Source organism: Eleutherodactylus coqui, chromosome 1 (assembly GCF_035609145.1).
Source record: "Eleutherodactylus coqui strain aEleCoq1 chromosome 1, aEleCoq1.hap1, whole genome shotgun sequence".
In the NCBI taxonomy this organism is placed as follows: Eukaryota; Metazoa; Chordata; class Amphibia; order Anura; family Eleutherodactylidae; genus Eleutherodactylus; species Eleutherodactylus coqui.
This window is the reverse complement of record NC_089837.1, coordinates 442,474,338-442,495,921: the sequence shown is the minus strand read 5'-3', so window position 1 is coordinate 442,495,921 and position 21,584 is coordinate 442,474,338. Positions and strand designations below refer to the sequence as shown.

General features: G+C 41.8%; 1 protein-coding gene across 4 annotated transcripts in view; it reads right to left on the bottom strand.

Annotated features, from left to right (window-relative positions):
- DCLK1 (doublecortin like kinase 1) overlaps window positions 1–21,584 on the bottom strand; it is a 382,755-nt gene that overhangs the window by 69,457 nt on the left and 291,714 nt on the right. For 3 of the 4 annotated variants that reach the window (XM_066582756.1, XM_066582763.1, XM_066582771.1), the window contains 2 exons: window positions 1,756–1,840; window positions 42–150 (listed from right to left, as the gene is read on the bottom strand). In XM_066582756.1, coding sequence (XP_066438853.1) covers window positions 42–150; window positions 1,756–1,840 — 194 coding nt within the window. Of the gene's footprint in view, window positions 1–41; window positions 151–1,755; window positions 1,841–16,824; window positions 19,617–21,584 lie in introns of those variants that run through there. The other variant, XM_066582790.1, reaches the window with a different exon arrangement.

Here is a 21,584-nt window from a genome sequence, read left to right as displayed (position 1 = left end):
TGATTGTTTCATGACTTCCACTAAGAAATCAGCACACTTACCTTTCTATACACTCTTTCACTATGGCAAAATTTCCATCCCCTATGGTTCTTCCAACTTTGTATCTCTCTGCTATAGACACTGGTACCTGGAAGCCTTCATCCATAATATCTACAACATAAAAATGAACACAGACGGTCAATACACCATAGTATTGATAATGTTCCACTTCTACACCTTTATCCACATCTATCTATCCATCATCTATTTTAGCGGACTGCATGAAAGAGAATAATTGCGCAGTGCGGCCACTAGATGGCAGGAGTGCTTCATTTAAGCATAGTTATAAAATATATTTAGGAAACTGTAACAAAGGGCATTCAAGAAAAAAGCAGCTTCTTTAAGGCTATTCCAAAAATATCAAGTTATCCCATATCCACAAGATAAGACATAACCACCTGATCGGTGATGGAGGTTTAGCCACTGGGGTCCCCACCGATCACTAGAATGAGGGTCCCATATCTCCCTGCGTGACTGCAATGAATGAAGCGGCAATGTGCATGCCCGTCCACTGCTCCATCATGTCAGTGGGATTATCGGAATTGCCTCATTTAAGCACTTGGCTATTGCTGACAGCCCCAATGAATGAATGGAGCGGGGGCTGAGCATGCACACTACTGCTCCATTCATTGCAATCACACAGGAAGGCATGGGATCCCCCCATTCAGGTGATCAGTGGAGCTGCCAGCGGTCGAACTCCCACCGATCAGGTAGTTATCCCTTATCCAATGAATAGGGGCATAACTCCTAACATACAACCATTGTAACCCACGTAATATAGGTTCTATCTGAGGACTATTGTTCGGATGTCACATCATAATCCCGGGCATGTGCAGCGCCTATAACAGCCGGTATGCGATCTCTGCCGGCACAGCGTAGGGGCTGCGCTGAACACAACACTGAGAGACTTGTAGCGTTGTACTCATACGGCCGTGTGAATAAGCCCTTGGTTTGAGCAAATTTTGAGCAACAATCATTTTGTGTAAATGGGCCTTTAGAGTGGCCTGAGATCACAAAAAGGGATCCTTACCGACCGCACTAGTTACAGAGCAAGAAAGTTTTCTTTTCTTAGACCTTGTATTTTAATGCATACAGCCTAGGGGCTGCGGCCCTCTGCTTGCTCTGACCCCACAGACATTGCCCACATGTTCAGTTTGCCCCCTTCCCCTGCCACACACAGGATGGCGTTTCCAACCACTGTTTTCCATTCTTTCAGTTTCTCTCTTCTATAAATGGAGCAGAGGAGAGACGTAAACCCTGAACTGACGCAGGTGTGACCGAGCCTATCATGTCTTCTGAAAGTTGTTTGCATGGTTGAGGCATGGTTCACACTAACCAATCTGTATTGCAATTGTAAATACAAAAATGTCGCGGTGTCTATGCATAAGGGATTAAATACACTGCCGTTGGCGCAACTACTGAGCGTTGCTGCGCCTCAACTAGAGAAATTTCTTCTCCCTCGCCGGCAGTTCAAACTCTGTGCCAGAGCGCAGGAGTTTAAAAATAACAGTGGGAAGACAGCATCTGCCAGGTCTTGCTCGCACGATGTATTCGCTATGTATGGGGAAGATTGGGAAGGTCCTATATTTTCACGTATTCACAAGAAATCCCGATAGTGAAAACAAAACCACTGATCAGTGGTTTCGTTTTGTCCCCTTGTACAGCCGTGACTATAATGTGGTATAGCCTACTAGGTTACACCAGTTCTCATCTTACCTTCCACTGAGACATCACCCTCATCCATAGAACTGCACACTTTGGTGGATGCTAATGAGGTAGAGGAGCCACTGTGCTGAGAGCCCTGTGAAGAGCAAATATACAAGTTATTATATTACCAGTTACATCCAAACTGGAGGAAATAGATAACACATTATTTTCTCTGCTTTTTTTCGTTTAGCAAAAAAAGTAATTTCTTGCATGATTGAAAGTTTGTCCCTATAAATAATGTAATAGTTCTTGCAAGGATTCAATTACACAAGTATAAAATGTTCTTTGCTGCAGAAATTGTCCACATCGTACACATCGGGGGTTCTTCATCAATGAATATTTCTCTGTGACAAGCTTGAATCGGGATGTAGGTAGTGATCCAGTGGAGACAAACTTCTAAACCTCTGTTCACACCTGCATTTGTTGTTTCCATCGTTACCTTCCGTCACAGGTGCAGAAGAATTAGTGGCCATTCAGAGGGGCATATATCCCATCCGTGTGCTGTCCGTGTATTTCGCAGACCACATACAGACCCACTGTAGCCAAATTAGGCTATTTAAAAGAAGCGTTTTTCCATACTGACTTGCATGGACGAGAGTAGGATATGCAGTGCCCACCGCCCTGTCGTTTGGACAGCACATGGACGCAACTCAAATACGCCCGTTGGAATGGGCCCTTAAAATGACGGAAATGCTAGCTCTGGCACAACATAGACTCTGACAGTGCCCATTGGTCCTGGTTGACTATGAAGGCCCAACATGGCTTCCATCATGCCACCCATCATTTTACCGAACAACATAGTGCAGTATGCCACACTGTTTTGTCTGGGATTTTGGACTGGATCTCTGCGGAGGCTTCTGAAGAAAACAGCCCGTTCGAAGGGAAGCTGTCATGATGAACATGGTTTCTGATCTGTTTGCATCATGTTATAGAGCAGGAGGAGATGAGCTGATTGTTACTTAGATTTGTAGGAAAAGATTCAGTATAACTTGTATCTTATTCACTTAAGTCCTTGCTCTTTGTATGGTTAGCGGTCCAGTAGGCAGCTTCACTCAATGATTAAGAACCTTGCTTACATGACTGTGTATACAGAGATAGCTGTCAGTCACTGATAGGACCGCCCACTTGACTCCTAAGCCCAAAGTAAGCAGGAGTTAAAATGAAGGTAATTACAATTTAAACTGAACCTTTTCCCACAAAATTATATATTGACCTGCTCTGCTCCACCTGCTCTTTAATATGCTGCCTATAGATCTGTTATGTCGGCTACCCGGCTCTGCCGCTCTCTTGCTATTGCAGGCAGACAGAGGCGTAGCACTACTCCTTCTACATAAAAATGCTGTGTACTTTCTATCAGCACTGCTGGACTTAATCCTCCCCAGTGCTCTTAGCCAGCTGCAGGGTAATAGGCTATTACCCTACTATTTAGCTGGGCTGAGTATCCTCCTCGTTGCCCAAGTGTTGGTGAATATTTTCCTGTCTTCGGTGTCTGCCCAGATTCATGAATTTACTTAGTATTATTTCACTCTGCCTATCCTAACATTGTTCTGGATTCTGTCCGTAGCATGCACTGTTTCATGGTGCTCTGCACCAGTGTCTGACCTCAAAGGGTTAGCTGCCAACCACACCAGGACTACTCATGAGGTAGTGGCTTACTTAGTGTCTCACTGCCAAGTCCAGATTCCTGTAGAGGGGTTAAAGGGTGAATACCGGGGACCCATCAGGATAACGCCCTCAGGATTAGCCCAAAGTCAAACCGGTCGGTTGGTGCAGTGGGTCCACACTCACTGTCCATAAGATCATACACCATGTTCAACGTGACAGGTTCCCTTTAAATAAATTTTAATATGTTTCTCCACTGTGGATGACTGTTGAATTTCACTCATTAAATACATTAAAGGGCTATCACTGCTTCAGCAAACCGATTATTTTTTATAGTGAAAAGTTATACCATTTTCCAATACAATTTCTGTATCGATTCTTCACAATTCCTTTTGGTTGATGTCATTATCTAGAGGCATTTCTGTATAGAATTGTCATTTTCTGAGTTTTTACCTCCTGAAAAACCTTAAAGACAATGTGTAATGCCACAGAGGTGTCACTAAATAATTGTACTGATAGTTCTGGGAAATTGCATAAATATGACATTAAATGTGCCTTGAATATCTTGTGAAATGTCTTATCTTGAAAGTGGTGGCTAGCATAGAGTTCAGTTTAGATAAGGATAGAACAGTTTAATAATACAGCCTCCTACCTCTAAGCCAATCAGCATTGGCCTCCAGGTGGGAGAAGAAAAGGTTATAAAAGCTGTTGTAATGTTCTTGAATCATCAGATAGATGAAGACAGCAGATAGTGGTGTAGTACAAAGTAAGCAAGACAGCTGGTTTAGCGGACAGATCTTCACAGTTGCTAACAGCCATTTCTGGATCTGTCTTCTAGAGGATAAAAAGTGAATAGTGCAAGCTAACGATTTCCAAGGCTGTGGTGAAAAACCCACTTCAGCAGTACGAAGCAAATAGGCGGCAGCACTTACAGAAACCACCTTCAGGACGGGTTGGAAAACTGGATTGTAAAGGACTTCAGCATTCATCATCTGGATGCTGAATAAAAGTGAGTTATCTGTTAACCTTCCTGTCGCCCTGGACTCTCTTCAGCCAGGGGTATCACGCTACACTAAGACATCACACCAGAGAGCAGAGACCAGTCCTTATTGTCAATCGCCAATGTTTCACTGTAGTGTAGCTAGGTAGAAGAGGGACAATGGTCACTGTGAACATCACCTCCCATTCTAGCAAACTACAAATGTGTCATCAGAAAATTACATATTATATCAATCAATTAGGTAATTAAAAAAAATTGTTTTAAATCTATACTTTAAAAAATCCTGAAATCTTGCAGTTTTTACACTAACCCCTAAGCCTAGTAATAGTCTGTCACTTACTGTTCTGTAGAGATTACTTTTTCAGCACAGGCATAATTGCAACCAAAGGTAACACCTATATATAGATAATCTAGATATCCCCATTCACAATAGGTGATGGTCACAGCTCATCCGCTCCCCCTCCTTCCTCGCTGCACAGTGACTTCAGAGTATCACAAAAACAGTCTTGGGAACTAAAGAGAAATGTTAAAATAAGTAAAATGAAGTTTTTTTCAATTAGAAAAAAATAAAAAGTGTTGAAAATGTAAAAAAAGCCTTTTAAAAAGTGATATTGCTGAATCCGTAAAAGTCCAAATACCACATAATTAATCCTGCGTGGTGAAGTCCGTCAAGAAAAATATACACAAGACAAGAACTGCACTTTTTTGGTCCCTCTGTCACCAAGAAAAAATTGAATAAAAAGCAATCAGCAAGTTATATGTACCCCAAAATGGATTGATTTAGAGGATTTCCCTCTATTACACCCTCTATACCTCTACTGGTCCCTAAAGGCTATACGAGACATGCGTAGACAACCCCTGTAACTATATAGTCTGTATAACATTCTACGTTAGTCATTTCAATTTCCCCTCCGTGTAAATGTTTCTTCTACTCCATCCTGCACATGTAACCTTTACCGGCGGTCAGTTAAAACCTGATGACATTAATAGTAGGAATAGGGATAAATCATAGAAGTATTATTATTACCCATAACAGCAGAAAATGAAGTACTCTACACAAACCACTCCAGTAAATAACACTTTCAACAAAATGTCAAGGCCTTTCTCTTTACATCATTACTACCATTTTCGTATATATGAGGCAGAAATACTTAGCATTAAACATGATAAGTGCAACTACAACAAATAGTCATCTTCCGGAGTAAAAGACATTAAAGCAAGCAAAGCACTGTGGAGCTGTAATAACATACAATTAAAACATAATGGGGCCGCAGCATTCCCTAATCTTTCCTTTCTGTGTCTCTATCCATAAGCCTTTTAACTTTTAGTAAAGCTTTGAATAAGAAAAACTAATGAAGGAGATTAATGTCTTTGTGATTAGTCTTTGGCTCACAATGTTGCATCCTGTTTCAGACACATTTATGTAGATCTGCCCCAATGTTTAACCCTTTCCAATCCAATTTGTATCCTGGTTTTCCTAGGGGGCTTACTCTTTTTCTGCCATTATACAACGGCGCTATCTGCTGGCTAAAGCCAATACTGCATGAGGTGACACGTTGGATAGCCTCCGACAGCAGAGAGGCTGGCAATCTACAGTAAGAGAACCCCGACGGGCGTCTTCCAACATCAGAGCTGTACAGTCCCTAAATCATAATGTCTTTAGACATCAGACAGTGGATTGAAAAGGGTTAATGGAATGTATACAAAAATTCCAATTTACTGTTAAAAGACCTGCAGAAGACTAGCATTAAGGGCATTAATAGTGCGCCATTCCTATCCATGGCCTATATCTAGTATTATAGACCAGGCCCATTCACTTGAATGAATATGTTGTATTCTGACTTCCATCCTGTGTTACAATTCAGCCCCTGAATAATGATTTTGGGACCTGTAGAATGTTAGAGTTGGAAGGGACCTCCAGGGTCATCAGGTCCAGCCCCCTGCCTAATGCAGGATCATTAAATCATTCCAGATAGATGTCTGTCTAGCCTCTGTTTGAAGACTTCCATTGAAGGAAAACTCACCACCTCCTGTGGCAAGCTGCAGCGTGGAGGTAGTGCTCATATAGTTTGCTCTATATATGGAATGCATACATACATGATGTAATTGGGCACCTAAACAAGAAGCAAAAGTAGGTTTTATTTGCATATATTAATACTTAGTGTGGCTCCTTTGTCCTCAATGACATCAGATACTCTCTGTAGTATGTATTCTACTATCGTCTGATACACTTTAGCTGGTATTTCCCTCCAATCATCCTGCAAATGTCTGCCAAGTTCACTCAGGGAAGATGCATGGGCCCGTCTACAACGGTGTAAGGAGCGCCGTCATTGGACAGTTGAACAATGAAATAATGTTCTATAGAGTGATGAGTCACACTACTTCATCTTCAAATCAGTTGGACATGTAAATGGATAATTCATCTAGTGAGGTTCAGATGTGTTCTTTTTTCAGTTGAATTGCTCAGTGCTTCACACATCTCCTTGCGTATTGCGTGTGCATTTGCACTCCTGCCCCCCATTGACTTCTATGGGGACCCTTGGTGCACAAATGAGCACAAAAATAGTGCATGCTGTGTTTACCAGCTGATTAGTCGGACCCCAACCAATCAGCTATTGATGATCTAGCCTGAGCACCAAAAATTGCCTGGAAAACCCCTTTAAAAATGCTAAACAAAGGTCTGTATGAGGGATTCTTCAGGGTAAATCAACATAGGCCAGAAATGCTGTGGATTTTTCATACGGTTTTGCATAGATTACAGTACAAATCTCATCCACGTACTACAGAATTCTTCAACCTGTAGAATGTCGATTTCTGTTGCAAATGTTCCCCCACAGATGTCACTCCTTTCAATGTATAGGGGTAAAATCCACTGCGAAGTCTGCCAGTGAATTTGTAGATTTTGTTACCGTGAGCGCACCTAGCCTTATATTAAAGATCTAGCAAGTTCCCGATTTATGCATTTTCCTGCTTTACAAGTTTAAGTGATCTGATAATTGAAAATTTTCTTCTGTTTCCCTGTGATTCTGCCAGCAAAATGCAAGCTCTTTTTGCAATCTAAAGACTTCCTCAGACGGCGCAAAATATACGCACACAATGTGCAGAGAATACAGCCCATTGGTGTTAATGGATTCGTTCTCAATAACCCTTTTTGCGTGGGCACAAAATGCATGTGAAAAAAAAATAGGACGCACTCTATCTTTTTGTGTCTTGCGCAGCAAAGACCCCATAGAAGTCTATGAGATATATACAAATGCGCGCTCAATGTGTGCGCAAAAGCTCTGTGCGCTAATCCGTGAAAAACAGAACACATCTGGACTTCATGCTGATGGCCTTAATATTGGAATTTGCTAACATATCAATCTAGGAGCTGTTATGCCACAGAATAGAGGAATTTTGCAATAACACGTTACCTTTATGTAGAGGTGATGCAGGTTTATAGGGGACCAGCTTTTGGAAATCATGTCACGCTTCATCCACGTCAGGTAATCAAAATGTGTTTTCTTAGCAGTGGGATTCAGTATTCAGTTATGTTACCGACAGAAGTTGTTGAAAGGTATATATATATATATATATATATATATATATATTATGCCTGTAGTTTTTTTTAGTTCAGTCCCCTGATATGCTAATATACATATGGGATGTTGAGCACCTTATAGCAGAACTGTATTGGGGCCCTACAGGTGGTGCACAAGGTCCTATCATCACAGGACATTAACCCTTTCCAATCTAATTTGTATCCTGGTTTTCCTAGGGGGCTTACTCTTTTTCTGCTGTTATACAATGGCGCTATATGCTGGCTAAAGCCAGTACTGCATGAGGCGACACGTTGGATAGGCTCCGACAGCAGAGAGGCTGGCAATATTCAGTAAGAGAACCCCGACAGATGTCTTCCAACATCGGAGCTGTACAGCCTTAAATCATAATGTCTTCAGAGGTCAGATAGTGGACTGGAAAGTTAAGCTCAGCACTTATCCTCCCACACACATCCCATTCATTGCAGGACATATTAAGGACATGATCCTATTCCTATACTCTTTTTCCCCACATAGGAGATAGGATTAGCCTGTACTGGTCCTTCTTCTTGTCAAGAGCCCCATTACAACTGCATAGTCTAGTTCCAGAGGGGGATGACTAAAGCAAGCTGAATAAGGGTGGCTTTCCAGGGGACAACTATCGTCTGAACAGTTGATCAAAATAGCGAGCGATGGTTGTTAACTTGCTATTCAATTTCGTGATCGCTGAATGAATTGTTGGGAGCATATACATGGGCTGAAATACCATTTGTGACTAGTTAGGGCATGTATTTGAAATGTTGGCCCTCTCGAACCCACTCATCGGTTGCCGAGTCCATTGTACGCACGTATATACATGAGAGTGGTCTTTGAACGAGCACTTGCTGCTGTGAAGCTGGCGCACCGAGAGCTCCATTGTAGGGCAAACCAGTCTAAGGTGTACCAGCGAGTGTTCTTTAGAGGACCAGCTGGGTCTGTTTAGTCATAGATCACTTGCATGTATTTATGTGTTTTCAGGAACCAATCAGCATTCAGTGGCAGGCGCACACCAAACATGCACACATCTCCTTGCAAAGTTGTTGACTAGTAGAGATGAGTGAACGTGCTCATTTAGGACAATTACTCGATAGAGCATCGCTTTTTTCGAGTAACTGCCTACTCGGGCGAAAAGATTTGGGGGGCGCCAGGGGGCAGCGGGGTGGAGTGGAGGTTAGCAGGGGGAAGCTCTCTCTCTCTTCCCCCCCCCCCACTCCCCACCGCAACCTCCCGCTCACCCCTGGCATCCCCCGAATCTTTTCGCCCGATTAGGCAGTTACTCGAAAAAAGCGATGCTCAATCTAGTAATTGGTCTAAACGAGCACGTTCGCTCATCTCTATTGACTAGCTCTTGAAAGACAATAATTACCTGTTAACATCAGACGGTCATTAATCAACTGGCCGGACAGCTGAGCAGAAACCGAATGGATCCTATAATAGTAAAGGGGGTCTGTTTGGTGCTGTACGATTCTGTCCTGAGACTGACCCATTTGGCTGCAGGGATTCCCCTTTCCTGGTCTCCGAACAGAGCAGGAAACCGGAATCCTGGGCACAAGTGTGAAAGCAGCCTTAGATCTGCTTTATCAAATGACTATTTGGGCGATAGTTGTTCAGTATAAAGAAATGTTCTTTCCTGTAAGTAGAGTATATTTTTATACCGCTTACAGGGTGTAAAACACATAATGCGATATAATAGGATTGAAGTCTAAAATTTGTTAGAAAAGTTGTTTACAACAAGCAGTTATCATTTTCCATAGGGCCACTATAAAATAGGTTAGTATTTGATTGCTCACTATGGACAGCTCTTCCACTTTTCCCTTCACAGAATCTCCTTCACATGATTGAGCTTATTATCAATCAAACATCATAGGAATAGGATGCATCAATGGGATTCTTGGTAAGAAGTCCAGAAGTCTTGATGACCTTAAGATGGTGCGTGACTGATATTAGCAGTAGAATATTATTCAGTCATTTCCAATGTCTCCAGAGATATGGCCTACAGAAAGTTGACCTACATTGGTAATTGAGATCCATCATACCATATTATTTATTGCTTATACATACAATTTAAAGATAATCTGGTAACTTCAAGTCATTACTTGCCTACTTGATGTGAGCAGTAAGCTATTGAAGTCCATGCTACATAATTAATTTGTGGATTCCCAACAGAACATACTTGTCCTTCAAAAAGATAACATAGTCCCCGTATGACGTGGTCAACAGAAACCGATGTGATGTGAAACCGGTAGAATAAAAAGTACTGTAGCAAAAATGTTGAGATATTCCACAAGAACACAAAGCGTATAACAAAAGACACAGACGTTCTATAGGCAGAGACATCAGCAGGGACCTCACAGTCACCGGCTCTTTATTCTGTCACCGGATTCAGCTTCAAAGCAATGTGGTTAGATGTGAAAATTGAAGGCTGCAGAAACAGACGAGGTGTCACATTCAGGACAGTAAAAAAGTGTCATTTCTGCTTTCACGCTTCATTACGCTTGTTATTGTAACAACACGGATGACGGTAGAGTCAATTCATCTTCCCTGGATACTATAAATTAATTATCGTTGCTTTCAAAGAATACCTTTTCTCTGACAGGCGTATCTTTAATATTCCATATTCTCACACTCCTATACACAATATGCAAAATAAAAAATACATACACCACAGCAGTAAAAAAAATCCTTAAAGTGATCCTCTGGTTTTGCAACAAAATGGGACAGGAGGGGTTTTCTCTGCTATCCCTCTGTATCTGCCAGTTTCGGGCCCTTTTTCAACCACCAAAGATCGCTGCAGCAATTTTCTGACTACTTAATGTACACTGTGCACTGCTCTCTGATTGGCGAGTGCTGATCACATGAGCAGCTCTGGCCTATCAAAGAACAGGGATAGTGCATTAGTTGTAACATTACCAATGCACTGTGGAAATAAGGTAGTCTGAAGATTGCATCGGCTATCTTGGAGGTCGGAAAACAGGTCTTGGAGTCAGTGGATTTGAGGGACAGCAGAGGAGAACAACTACAGGTAATTTCTCCCCTCCACCTCCATTCTTGGGGCACAATTTTATCCTGAAACTGGAGAATTTCTATTTGTGAGTGTATCTTCAGCTGCTAATCCAGTAGCACGGCAGGAATGCTGACATGGGGGACAGGCTAAACAAACCTCCCTCGCTGTTCATACTGCATCAGTAACCCCAAAATTGGCATTTCATATCACCATGCACTGTATGCAAGCTTAGAACTGTCCAATGGGTGGTCCATAACTAGCGAGTGGTCCTGGACTCTTCTCATTAAGCAATCCGCAACCCCTCCCCAAGGCTCTTGATGGATAGCTCAAGTATGACGGACAACCCCTCTATTGAGGAAAGCCTAGGACCACTCGCTAGTAATGGCCTGCCCATTGAACGGTTCTAGCCTCATTTACATACAACACATGGCAATATAAAATGCCGATTTCATGGTTACTAATGAAGTATGAGCTGTGAGGAAGATTTGCTTAGTTGCTCCCCCACATCAGTATTCCTGCTGTGCTACTGTTTTATTAGCAAAAGATACACTGAGTGATGTCCTTTAAAAAAGTGTTTTCAACTTTGCTACTTAAATTTATTGATTATTCCAATACATCAAACAAAAAAAAACATTGACCAACTTTACAATTTGCGATGATTAAAAATATCGTACTGTTTTATGTCTACAGTTTCTATACAAACCTAGGTGTCTCCATGGTGACAGACTACAAAACATCCACTGTGTAGTCTGACTTTGATTTCAGACTCCCTTTAGCAAGGAGAATGGGACAGCTAGAAACAAATGTGATTGCAGACTGCAGTTTGTAGCCTGTAACCATAGTGTTGCATTGGTCTGCATAGGAACTGAAAGCACAAAACAGAAGCATATGTTTAATAAAGACTTTGCCAAGTTTACCGTTTTTGGGCTGCTTCCTTCAATCTATAGAAACTAAGTATAATATATCAGTTGCACCTTTGCTGGTGACAAATGCACTAATCTGAAGTTCAAATGGCATAATGCAGCACCAGATCCAACCCCCCCATAGTTCTCCTGAAACCTACGATCATCTAAATTCAGTGATCCATGGCTTGTCTAGGTTTGTGGTAATGAAAATGCAGTGATGATCACTCCACAAGCAACAGCTTTTGCAATGAAATATGAAATGTTCCATTTTGGCGGACTCCTCAATGAAAACTCCCAAAAAGGTCCACATAACCCAGGGCAATTGTATGTCGAAAGTTTCATTATTTTACAATTCATTAAAACAGAACAAATCCTGAAATCTGACACAATGGTTGTTTTTTTGTGATTATTGCCTAGAAACAATGTTGCTAAGGCTGGAAATAACTGACACTTCAGAAAATACCTATCTACAGGAGCAGTTATTTGGGTCAAACATATTTAAGGAAAAAAATCAGTTTATGGACTTGGGTTGGATGACAGTAAAGCATGTTGTCATTTTAATCTAAACTTTGCTACAAGAGAAGCTGGAAGTCTAAACTTTGTTGCAAATTTATAATACATTTTATCACTTCAACTCAGTTTACATTTAGTTTCTGACTTCATCACCAGTTTCCATTGCGGAATCCTAGACCAAACCATAGGCTTTAATGTGTGAAATGGAGACCCTTTTTGTCTCTGCTTTATAATGTTTCCATCCCTTTTCATCTTGTTAGGAGGATAGAAAATTGTGCTGGACCTAGGGCACTGAGTGTCATGCATTACAGCCTATGGTACCATCCAGGGTTCTGTCACAATGCCATTTTTGGCATTTGAGACAGTACCCCAAAATGGAAACGGACAAAGAACCCATAAATGAAAGGTAACTTAAGTCTTAAAGGTGTTGACCAGTTGTAAAGTATTGAAGGCCTATCCACAGGAAAGGTGATCAATGGTAGATCACCAGGCGTCTGCTGCCCCGGATCCCCACCGATCAGCTGCTATCAGTGTCAGTTTTCTTATGCATTGAGCTGATTTCTGAAGAAAGCAGATAGCTCAGTTCTTTACTACATTGGCCCAGCTTGGTGTTGCAGGCAAAGTTCCATTGAAATGAATGGGAAACTTGCATGTAATACCAAGCTTGACAACAGCAGTCGGAACGGAGCTTTCTGCAGAAATCAGCTCAATGCATCAGCCCTGAGAACAGCAGATCGATGAGGATCCCGGACAGCAGACCCTGCTGATTGACTATTGCTGGACAATACTAAGGGTAGGCCATTATTAGTTTACAACTGGACAATCCCTTTAAGGAGCTATTACTATATTCACATTTATGGTAATTAAGCAAAGATTTTTTCTGTTTAATTTTAGAATTGTTAGGTCAGAAGATTATACTAGGGGAGGTTTTCCGTTATTTGATTTAGCATTTTGATGTAAAAAGCTGTTTAAATGCGGTCAAGACTCACAGAGAACACCTGCCGATCCAGCTTCCCCAGTACACACAAAGTGATTGACAACTTTCATTGTATCCAATCATCATATTGGGCTGTTAAAAATCATGCAAAATGTAAAATGTATAACCAAACTAATCAGCAACGAACTACAAGTTGAGAATGTTACATTCAACAGGATAGCACGATATTCCATGTATCAGCTAATCATGGCTTTCCAACCATGATTCTCTGTGCTCAATCCCAATCTACTATGCAAATAGTGAATAGTTTGTCAGAAAGTGGACCCCCTCAATAAAAGGAACCTGTCACGTTTACCACGCAGTCTGATCTGTGGATATCATGTTATAGAGCAGGAGGAGCTAAGCAGATTACTATACAGTATACATTCAGTATCACAGGTATATTATGTACTCATTTTGAGCCTAAGAGTCCAGTGGGAGGTCTTATCAGTGAATACACACTAATACAGGGAAAGCTGTCAATCACCGAGTGGGACCGCCCACTGGACTCCTAAGCCCAGAGTAAACATATACAAGTTATACTGAATCTTTCCCCATAAAACTATATATCAATCTGCTCCGCTCCTCCTGCTCTATAACATGCCACCTGTATATTTGCACAGATACGTTGCACTAATGAAATGATTAAGCAGAACGTGATGGGCTTGCAATACGCAAGGACCTTAAGGGATTCTAAAGTCAATCAAGTAAAAAACAGTACTAAACAAGATCTTCATCCTTTTATCCTGCTCTGTCCATCTCTCATTTGCTTATTTGACACCCGTTTAAATAGGTTTTCCAAGTTATTTTTTTTATATATTTTTTATATAGTTTTGGGTCCCCTTTGCCCAAAACTAGATGAAATGAATATGCTCACCGTGGCACCGGACTGTTGTTTCAGCGGTCCGGTGGCATTGCATTTGAGTGGTGATGTCACCAGGCCAGAACACCCATTGATGTCCCATAAGCCGGTCATGTGGGCTTCTACTGTAGGAGGTTTATGGGACATCACTGATGACGTCCCTGTCTGGCCTCCTATTGACTACAGCTGTCACACGGGTGAAAAAAAAACAGGTCACAGCTGCAGAACAAGTAAACAGAAGACCAGAGGATGACAGCAGCATTGGGGGAAAAGCGCGGTAGCGGGGAGATTGAGTTGTAAAAAAAAAACAAAAAACAGCACTCCACCCCCACTGCTACCAATATTTAATATATCAGAAAACCCCTTTAAGTTGTAGTAACTTGCTGTGTACATTTATAACTACCGTACTGTACTTTACAAAAGCGATTTACAGTCATGTGTTGCTTAGAGACAAGTCCAGGGAATAAAGTTGAATATATTAGCTAATGAAGAAAAGCACTGGATTGTTAACTGCAGTACGGAGTATTGCAGTTCAACCTGCTCCTCCATGTCTACAAAAGGAGGAAGTCTTATAGCGGATGTAGCATCTGTCTTGTAAAACACACACATGTTCTATTGAAGCGCACCTTTAAAATACATTGCATCTTTTTTTGCCAGCATTCAATAAATACATAAAGACATTAAATGACGTGAAGACATTGATTATTTTCCATAGAATTTTATTATGTTATATCATCAAATCATCTCAATTGTAACAGAACAATATCTGTGACACAAGCGAAAGAGTATATAAGACAGATCAGTAAACAACGCTGCATCAATGTACGGTCTATGTATAAAAAGTCTACCATGTGTGAGATTACTTTAGAAATCCTACCTGGCACTTTTGGATACACCTGAAATGTAATACTGGTGATTAAATCTAATAAATATGCATTATTAGGTCTAACTATGGCTGTAAAGCTGTCCAGGGACACTAGGAATAGAATAGTACATTATGTAACAGGGTTAGTAATAGAGAAATGACTTGGGTTTAAAGTATACCACATTATAGGATGCTTTATAATTAGTGATGAGCGAGCATACTCGCTAAGGGCAATTGCTCGAGTGAGCATTGCCCTTAGCGAGTACCTGCCCGCTCGGAAGAAAAGGTTCAGCTGCCGGTGGCGGGCAGGGAGCTGCGGAGGAGAGCGAGGAGGAACGGAGGGGAGATCTCTCTCTTCCTCTCCCCCCCCCCCCCCCGCTCCCCCCTGCTGACTGCCACAACTCACCGCTCCCCCACGCCGGCAGCCGAACCTTTTCTCTTGAGCGGGCAGGTACTCGCTAAGGACAATGCTCGCTCAAGCAATTGCCCTTAGCGAGTATGCTTGCTCATCTCTATTTATAATCCAACTATTAACAAATGTCCAAGTGGAATAACTGAGGAACTGCAAAACACAGTCCTGAGTTGAAAGAAAAGAAGGTCCCCTATCCAGGGGGAGTAAAGTACAGTATTTATGCTATATGCATTGAATGACCACTTTATTAGAGTCACTAACACTTTCATGAGGGAAGTTTCCCTTTATGGAAATTAGACCCGTGACCTGGAATGCAGCATAAGATCATGTAAGCAAGTTTTCTGTGTATGAAGCAAACTCTAATGAGGCCTGATCCTTGCTGCTATGCTAGCCAAGGATAGAATTACAAAAAATACCAACTTTTCTGCTGCAAAGTTATGGAGAATATACCATGAATAGTATGATGCAGGGAGATCATCCAAAGAAAAGGGATCTTGTCAATGTAAACAACTTGTCACTGAAAGGGGTCAAAGGAGGATGTCAAGAATTATTCTGATGAACAGGAGGTGCACAGTCAAGGAAACTGCAGCTTAATACAATGCTCGTGATCCAACTAACGTATCCTAATGCTCAACGTGTTGTTCCTTACTGCAGATGGGCTATAACAGCAAACAACCAGTTCCAGCATCAATGCTGTCTAAAAGGCGAGATTTCAGTGGGCAAAGAGTGCAATAATTCTATCACTGAGCAGTGGAAAACATCTGCTGATTAGGTAAATCCAGATTTCTATTTCCCCTATGCTGATGGGAGGTCAGAATTTGGTGCAAGCAGCATGAATTGATGAACCCTTCCTGTCAGCTAGTCAGAGCATGTCAGCACCTCCATGTAATGTGCAACAACTACAAGAAGCTTCCTGTCCATGCGGGCCAATATTACTGCAGAACGATTTCAACACCTAGTAGAATCTATGCCATGTTGCATTGCTGCGGTTCTGAAGACCAAAGAAGGTCCAATGAGCTACTAGATGGGGGTCTCTAATAAAGTAGCTGGCAATGAAAATTGCCAAAGCAAGAGATTTAGCCAGTAAGGATTTCAGTTATGAAGCCTGCAGAATTGCAAAAGTAGCTCTGAGTGAGAAATTGTAATGTAGAGTACCTTTAGTGTTTCTTTACAGTATCTGTAAAGAAAAAAGTTGTAATACTGAATGTATCTCCATGATACAAAATGTGTTTTTTTTAATGCTACATACTTTAAAAACATAGTAGTAAACTTCTTTATGCATAGACTGTATTACACAATTGGACTAAATATCAAAGATTTTTGTTCTTTAAGACAATTTACAATGTATATCTGTTAAACAAAACATCATCGTTATACAAAATAATGACAGAATACAATTAAAAAGCCAAACAACATTTCTACATGTACATACTGTAATATAACCTTCAGAAGAGGACACTATGAAAAATATAAAATGATAAAAAACTGATGTAGGACCTGAATCCATCATACATTGTAGCCAAACTCTTGCAGTATTACAGTGTGGTAGGTCTTAAATATATCCAAAATGTTGGAACACATTGATATCGTCCTAAAGACATAATGGAATATACTGTAAAAGGTAGAAAAAGACACTAGAAGCTAATAATTACCATCACCTGACCATAGTGATGGACAATGCAGAATAGGAACTGTATCATTATACGTTTTATTAGCACATTATATGATAAAGCGGTGGCAGGATGTGCAGTATTTGAAATGGCAGAAGATGAATTCTATAAACCATTCAAGGGGTTGTCCAATGAAAATGTTGTCCCCTGAATAGGAGATCACTTGGGAGGTCCAACCAACGGGATCTCCATCCAGAGAATGAGGATCCGGTGCATCTCGCAATGAAGGCAGTGACAGTCATACATGTGTATGACCGCTCCATTTGTAGTGGCCCAGAGTTAACGGGGCCCCTCCATAAGTATGAATGTGTTTGTCTTGTGCCTATATATTGTCAGTGTCTTCTATGGACATGAATTTGATGTGTATTGCATCTTTGAAGCACTGAATGGGTTACTGTCCAGGTTATGTCTGGAAAATATATCTTGTGTGTCATGTGACCTTGTTCCATGTATGTGTTTGCAAGGTGAGTGGAAGTTAGTTAGTCTTCTTTCAGGAGTCCAAGAGAGACTGAGTCTAAGCCCGAACCTGAGTCTATGCCAGTTAGTCTGAGAGAGCCTAGGAGTGGAAGCAAGGAACTTCTATTGAGTAGGAGAGATTGTGCCTTATGTTGTGTGCAGCCCCAGGATGGAAGAGGCTGAGCGATTGTCTTGTGTCTGCCCTGGGCCCAATTCACCCAGGCCTTTCTGCTATTGACCTGGAGGACTGAGAGAGGGAGAGGAGCTGCCATGCAGCGCTGAGTGCCCTTCCCTAAACGTGAGCTGGAGAGAAAGAAGGAGAGTGGCCGGGAACAGAACCCTACAGATAACTTGGACATGGACTCAACTGTCATCCTATGATTCCTCCCTGTCACACCACTAATTTGTTTCCACCGGTGTCCTGATGGCTTGTGTAAATTGTTTGGACTGTTGATCGTTGGCATAAGTAAACGAGCTTAACCGACCGTTCCCGATTCTGCTCTGAAACATTATTCCTGTGTGTGGACTCTTTATTAACAACGTCTGGAGTCACCGCAGACGATGGAACGGTGGCGTCATGAGTGACAAAAGAATCTTGAAGGTAAACCGCTACTTGGGTTACCCTGTGACCTCCCCCAGCAGTAACTTGGACGGGTCCCGTGCTACTGCCAGGGGAGGAGATGATAGAGCCCCATGACAAGGCCTCATTCTACCCCGCTATCTCCTCAGCTATGGGCGCGCTCCTCGGACTCTGCACATTAATTTCACTGCTTAAACTTGGCTATTTCTGATGGTCCAGTTGAAATGAATGGAGCAGCACGCATATGTGTCTATTGCTTCCTTCAATCTAAGATGCTCTAGACCCATGTGTTCGGGATCGGTTGGGTTCCCAGTGGGTCAGACCCCTACTGATTAGCAAGTTTTCTCCTATCCTGTGGACACGGATAACTTGTATCCATGCGATAAACCAATTACTAAATTAAAGCGACCCTCTGATTTTGGAACAAAATTCTGCCCTGGGACTAGATGGGTATCATACCTGTATTTTATCATCTTTTCCTGGTCCTTCATTCTGCTGGTTCCAGTTTTGTTTTCAGAAAGCCAAGACACCTGCTTCCATCTTTAGACTACTAGAGCATCCACTCCAAATTGGTAGTATTAGGAATACCAATGCACTGTAGCTGCTCTGTGGTTGGCCACTGCTGCTCACATGATGAGCTCTAGCCAATAACATAGCAGTTCACATAGCTGCAGCAGTGTCTATTAGATAGTTTAAAGATGACAGTGGCCACTCTGGCCAACCAAAGATGAAGTACTAAACCAGCGGGACCAGGAAGAGTAGATCAAGTACAAGTAAGATACCCCTCTACTCTCCAGTCCCAGGACAGAATTTTGTCCCAAAACTAGGGGTCGCTTTAAGTTTAAACATCTGCACTGAATGATAAGGCAATAGTGCAAGGTACAATTTTGATATTGTCTTTGGGGTCATAGGTAGGTAACAATCAGGGCACTTAAATGGGTTTTCCAGGATATTACATTACGAGTCTATCTTTGGGATAGGCAATCAATGTATATTTGGCAGGGTTCCAACCCCGAATCCCCAAAGATCAGCATTACAAGGAGGCAGGGGCTCTGTCAGGAGCGCTGTGGCCCCTTCACTGCAGTACTCTCATACAACGTGACTGTACCCAGTACTGCTGTTCAACCATTGTCAGTTCTATTGATTTTAATGCGTTGAACTGAAGTACATGTACCTGTGCCTCTTTCATTCAGCTTATTACTCGGGGTGCTGGGGTTGGAAGCTCCTCCAATTAGATATTACTTGCCTTTTCTAAAGACAGGCCATTAATGTTATTTTTGGAAAAACTGCTCAAAAATCTTTCAGCCAATACTATTCTGAACAATAAGAGAGATATCCATAATACTAAATGTTTTCATGTTTCCCATGCAATATAAAAATATGGATCCAGGGCTAAAATGCTTCCAGTATCCACTCTATTGTAGGGCACCGCCTCACGTGCTTACAAGATGCCCAGAATGAGTATGCCCTGTAAGAATAAAACTTGTTTAAGTGACAATAGTGAAATATTCTAAATTTCAGGACATTTTAAATCAAAAAGAGAATTCAAGCAGAGAATGGGAGGAATTAGTCATTGAAAGAATTGGAAAGTCATTTAGGACGGGCTGATATGATGGCACCCATTTTTGCATATGTGTACTGTGCAGAGATATTTCAAAGGGCAACTCTAGTCCTACTTGCTATTAACATCCATGGTGGCTGAAAGCTCTATTCACCTTGCAGTATGCTTGGACTTAATTGGACCCTAGATGTATGTGAATTAATGTGTATAGTGTTGCATATATCTTCCATGTATGTTGCATTGAGTGAAAAGGAAAACAAGTGTCCGTTCTGCCCACGTCATCTTCTATTGGAAAAACTAAAGTCACCATATTTTCGGCTCTGAACAGTGGTTGACACTTTTCATAGCGCTTCAGCTACTACAATGGAAGAGGAGATGGTTTTTGACCAGTGAAAGGTGAAAGATCCTTACAGCTCTTCATACAAAACGAGATTCTCATCCCAAATTGTATGAGAATAGAAATAACTGTGTGCATTTGGCCCAGAAATAGCGCCACTCTTGTCCAAGGTCTGGGCTTGATATTGCAGCTCATCCCCAATTCAGCTAAATGATCAAACTGCAATACTAGAAACAACCAACGAGAAGAGTTATGTGGTTTCTAAAACGTAAGTAGACCCTATTTTTTAATCTTGGATAACCCTTTTAACCCATAATTTGGATCAGATAAGCAAGGATGAGGATGCTTTTTGAAAACCTGCAATCTGTTTGTATGTAGCACTATTGTGATGCCCATCATAAATGACTTCCTCTGTGCTGATTAATTGGATTAGCATTGGCAGGCCTCTTTCACACGAGTGTTGCGATTTTCGTCCGCCCACATTACGAACGAAAATTGCATTAACAAGAGAAAGCCACGACCAAGGCACGGCTAAATCGTGCGTTTTCTCACCCATTCACACGGCCGGGTGCGGCGCATATACGCCGCAGCCTGAAAATTCTTTGACCAGGAGAAATTTTTCAACTGGCTCAATAGAGCCATCTGACATAGTTTAGCAGCGCTAGCCTCTGCTATACTTCCTCCCCCTTCCTTTGCCGGCAGCTCTCATAGAAGCCTATGGGAGCTGCTGGCTGATCGGCTGGCTGACATAGGTCAAGACCTATCTTTTCCGTCCGCGTCAAAAGATCGGCTTGTCTATTTGGCGCCCAGGTGTTTTTACGCAGCTAATAATTGCCGTGTGAATGAATGCAATTTTCATCGCACCTAAATTAGCCGTGTAAAACCGCTGATGGGAATAAGGCCTCGGTGTACAGGCTTTAGGGTGCCCCTACTGGCTGAAGCCAATCTGCTGTAATTGCGGGGGCATTATCACTAATTGCTGGACAGCAATTGCAGTTTCTTGTCTGATGACATATAAGTGACCTTATTACCGGTAGTAGCTATCTTATTTGAGAAGTTGCATGATTGCTTCATCTCTTATGTACTGTATATCTAACTATACATAAGAATCTCACATCACCGGATCCTGTTGTGTACATTCAGCCTATGCTATTCCATATGTAAGATGAAGATATAAAGTTGCTGTCAGGATATAACTGTGCCCTCAGTCTGGCAGTACATATATATTTATTCCAGTGACAGCAGGATTGTGCGACTGCTGAGAATAAGATGAGCGGTTGTCACCGGTGACAGGTTAGTCAAGATATAATTGCACTGCTTGGCATAACTTCTGTACATAACAACTATCAGCATGGTGTAAGCCAGGGCTTCACATTTTTTTTCTGGTCTGAAGGCCACATTGCCAAACTGAACCTATTCAAAAGGCCACAAGGGTACATTTATGATATACCCATGAATCTAAGTATATGCCATAATAAATCAAAGTAACAGAACTCCCACCTATTGGGAGAATGGGGGTCACCTTCTCCCCAATTAGC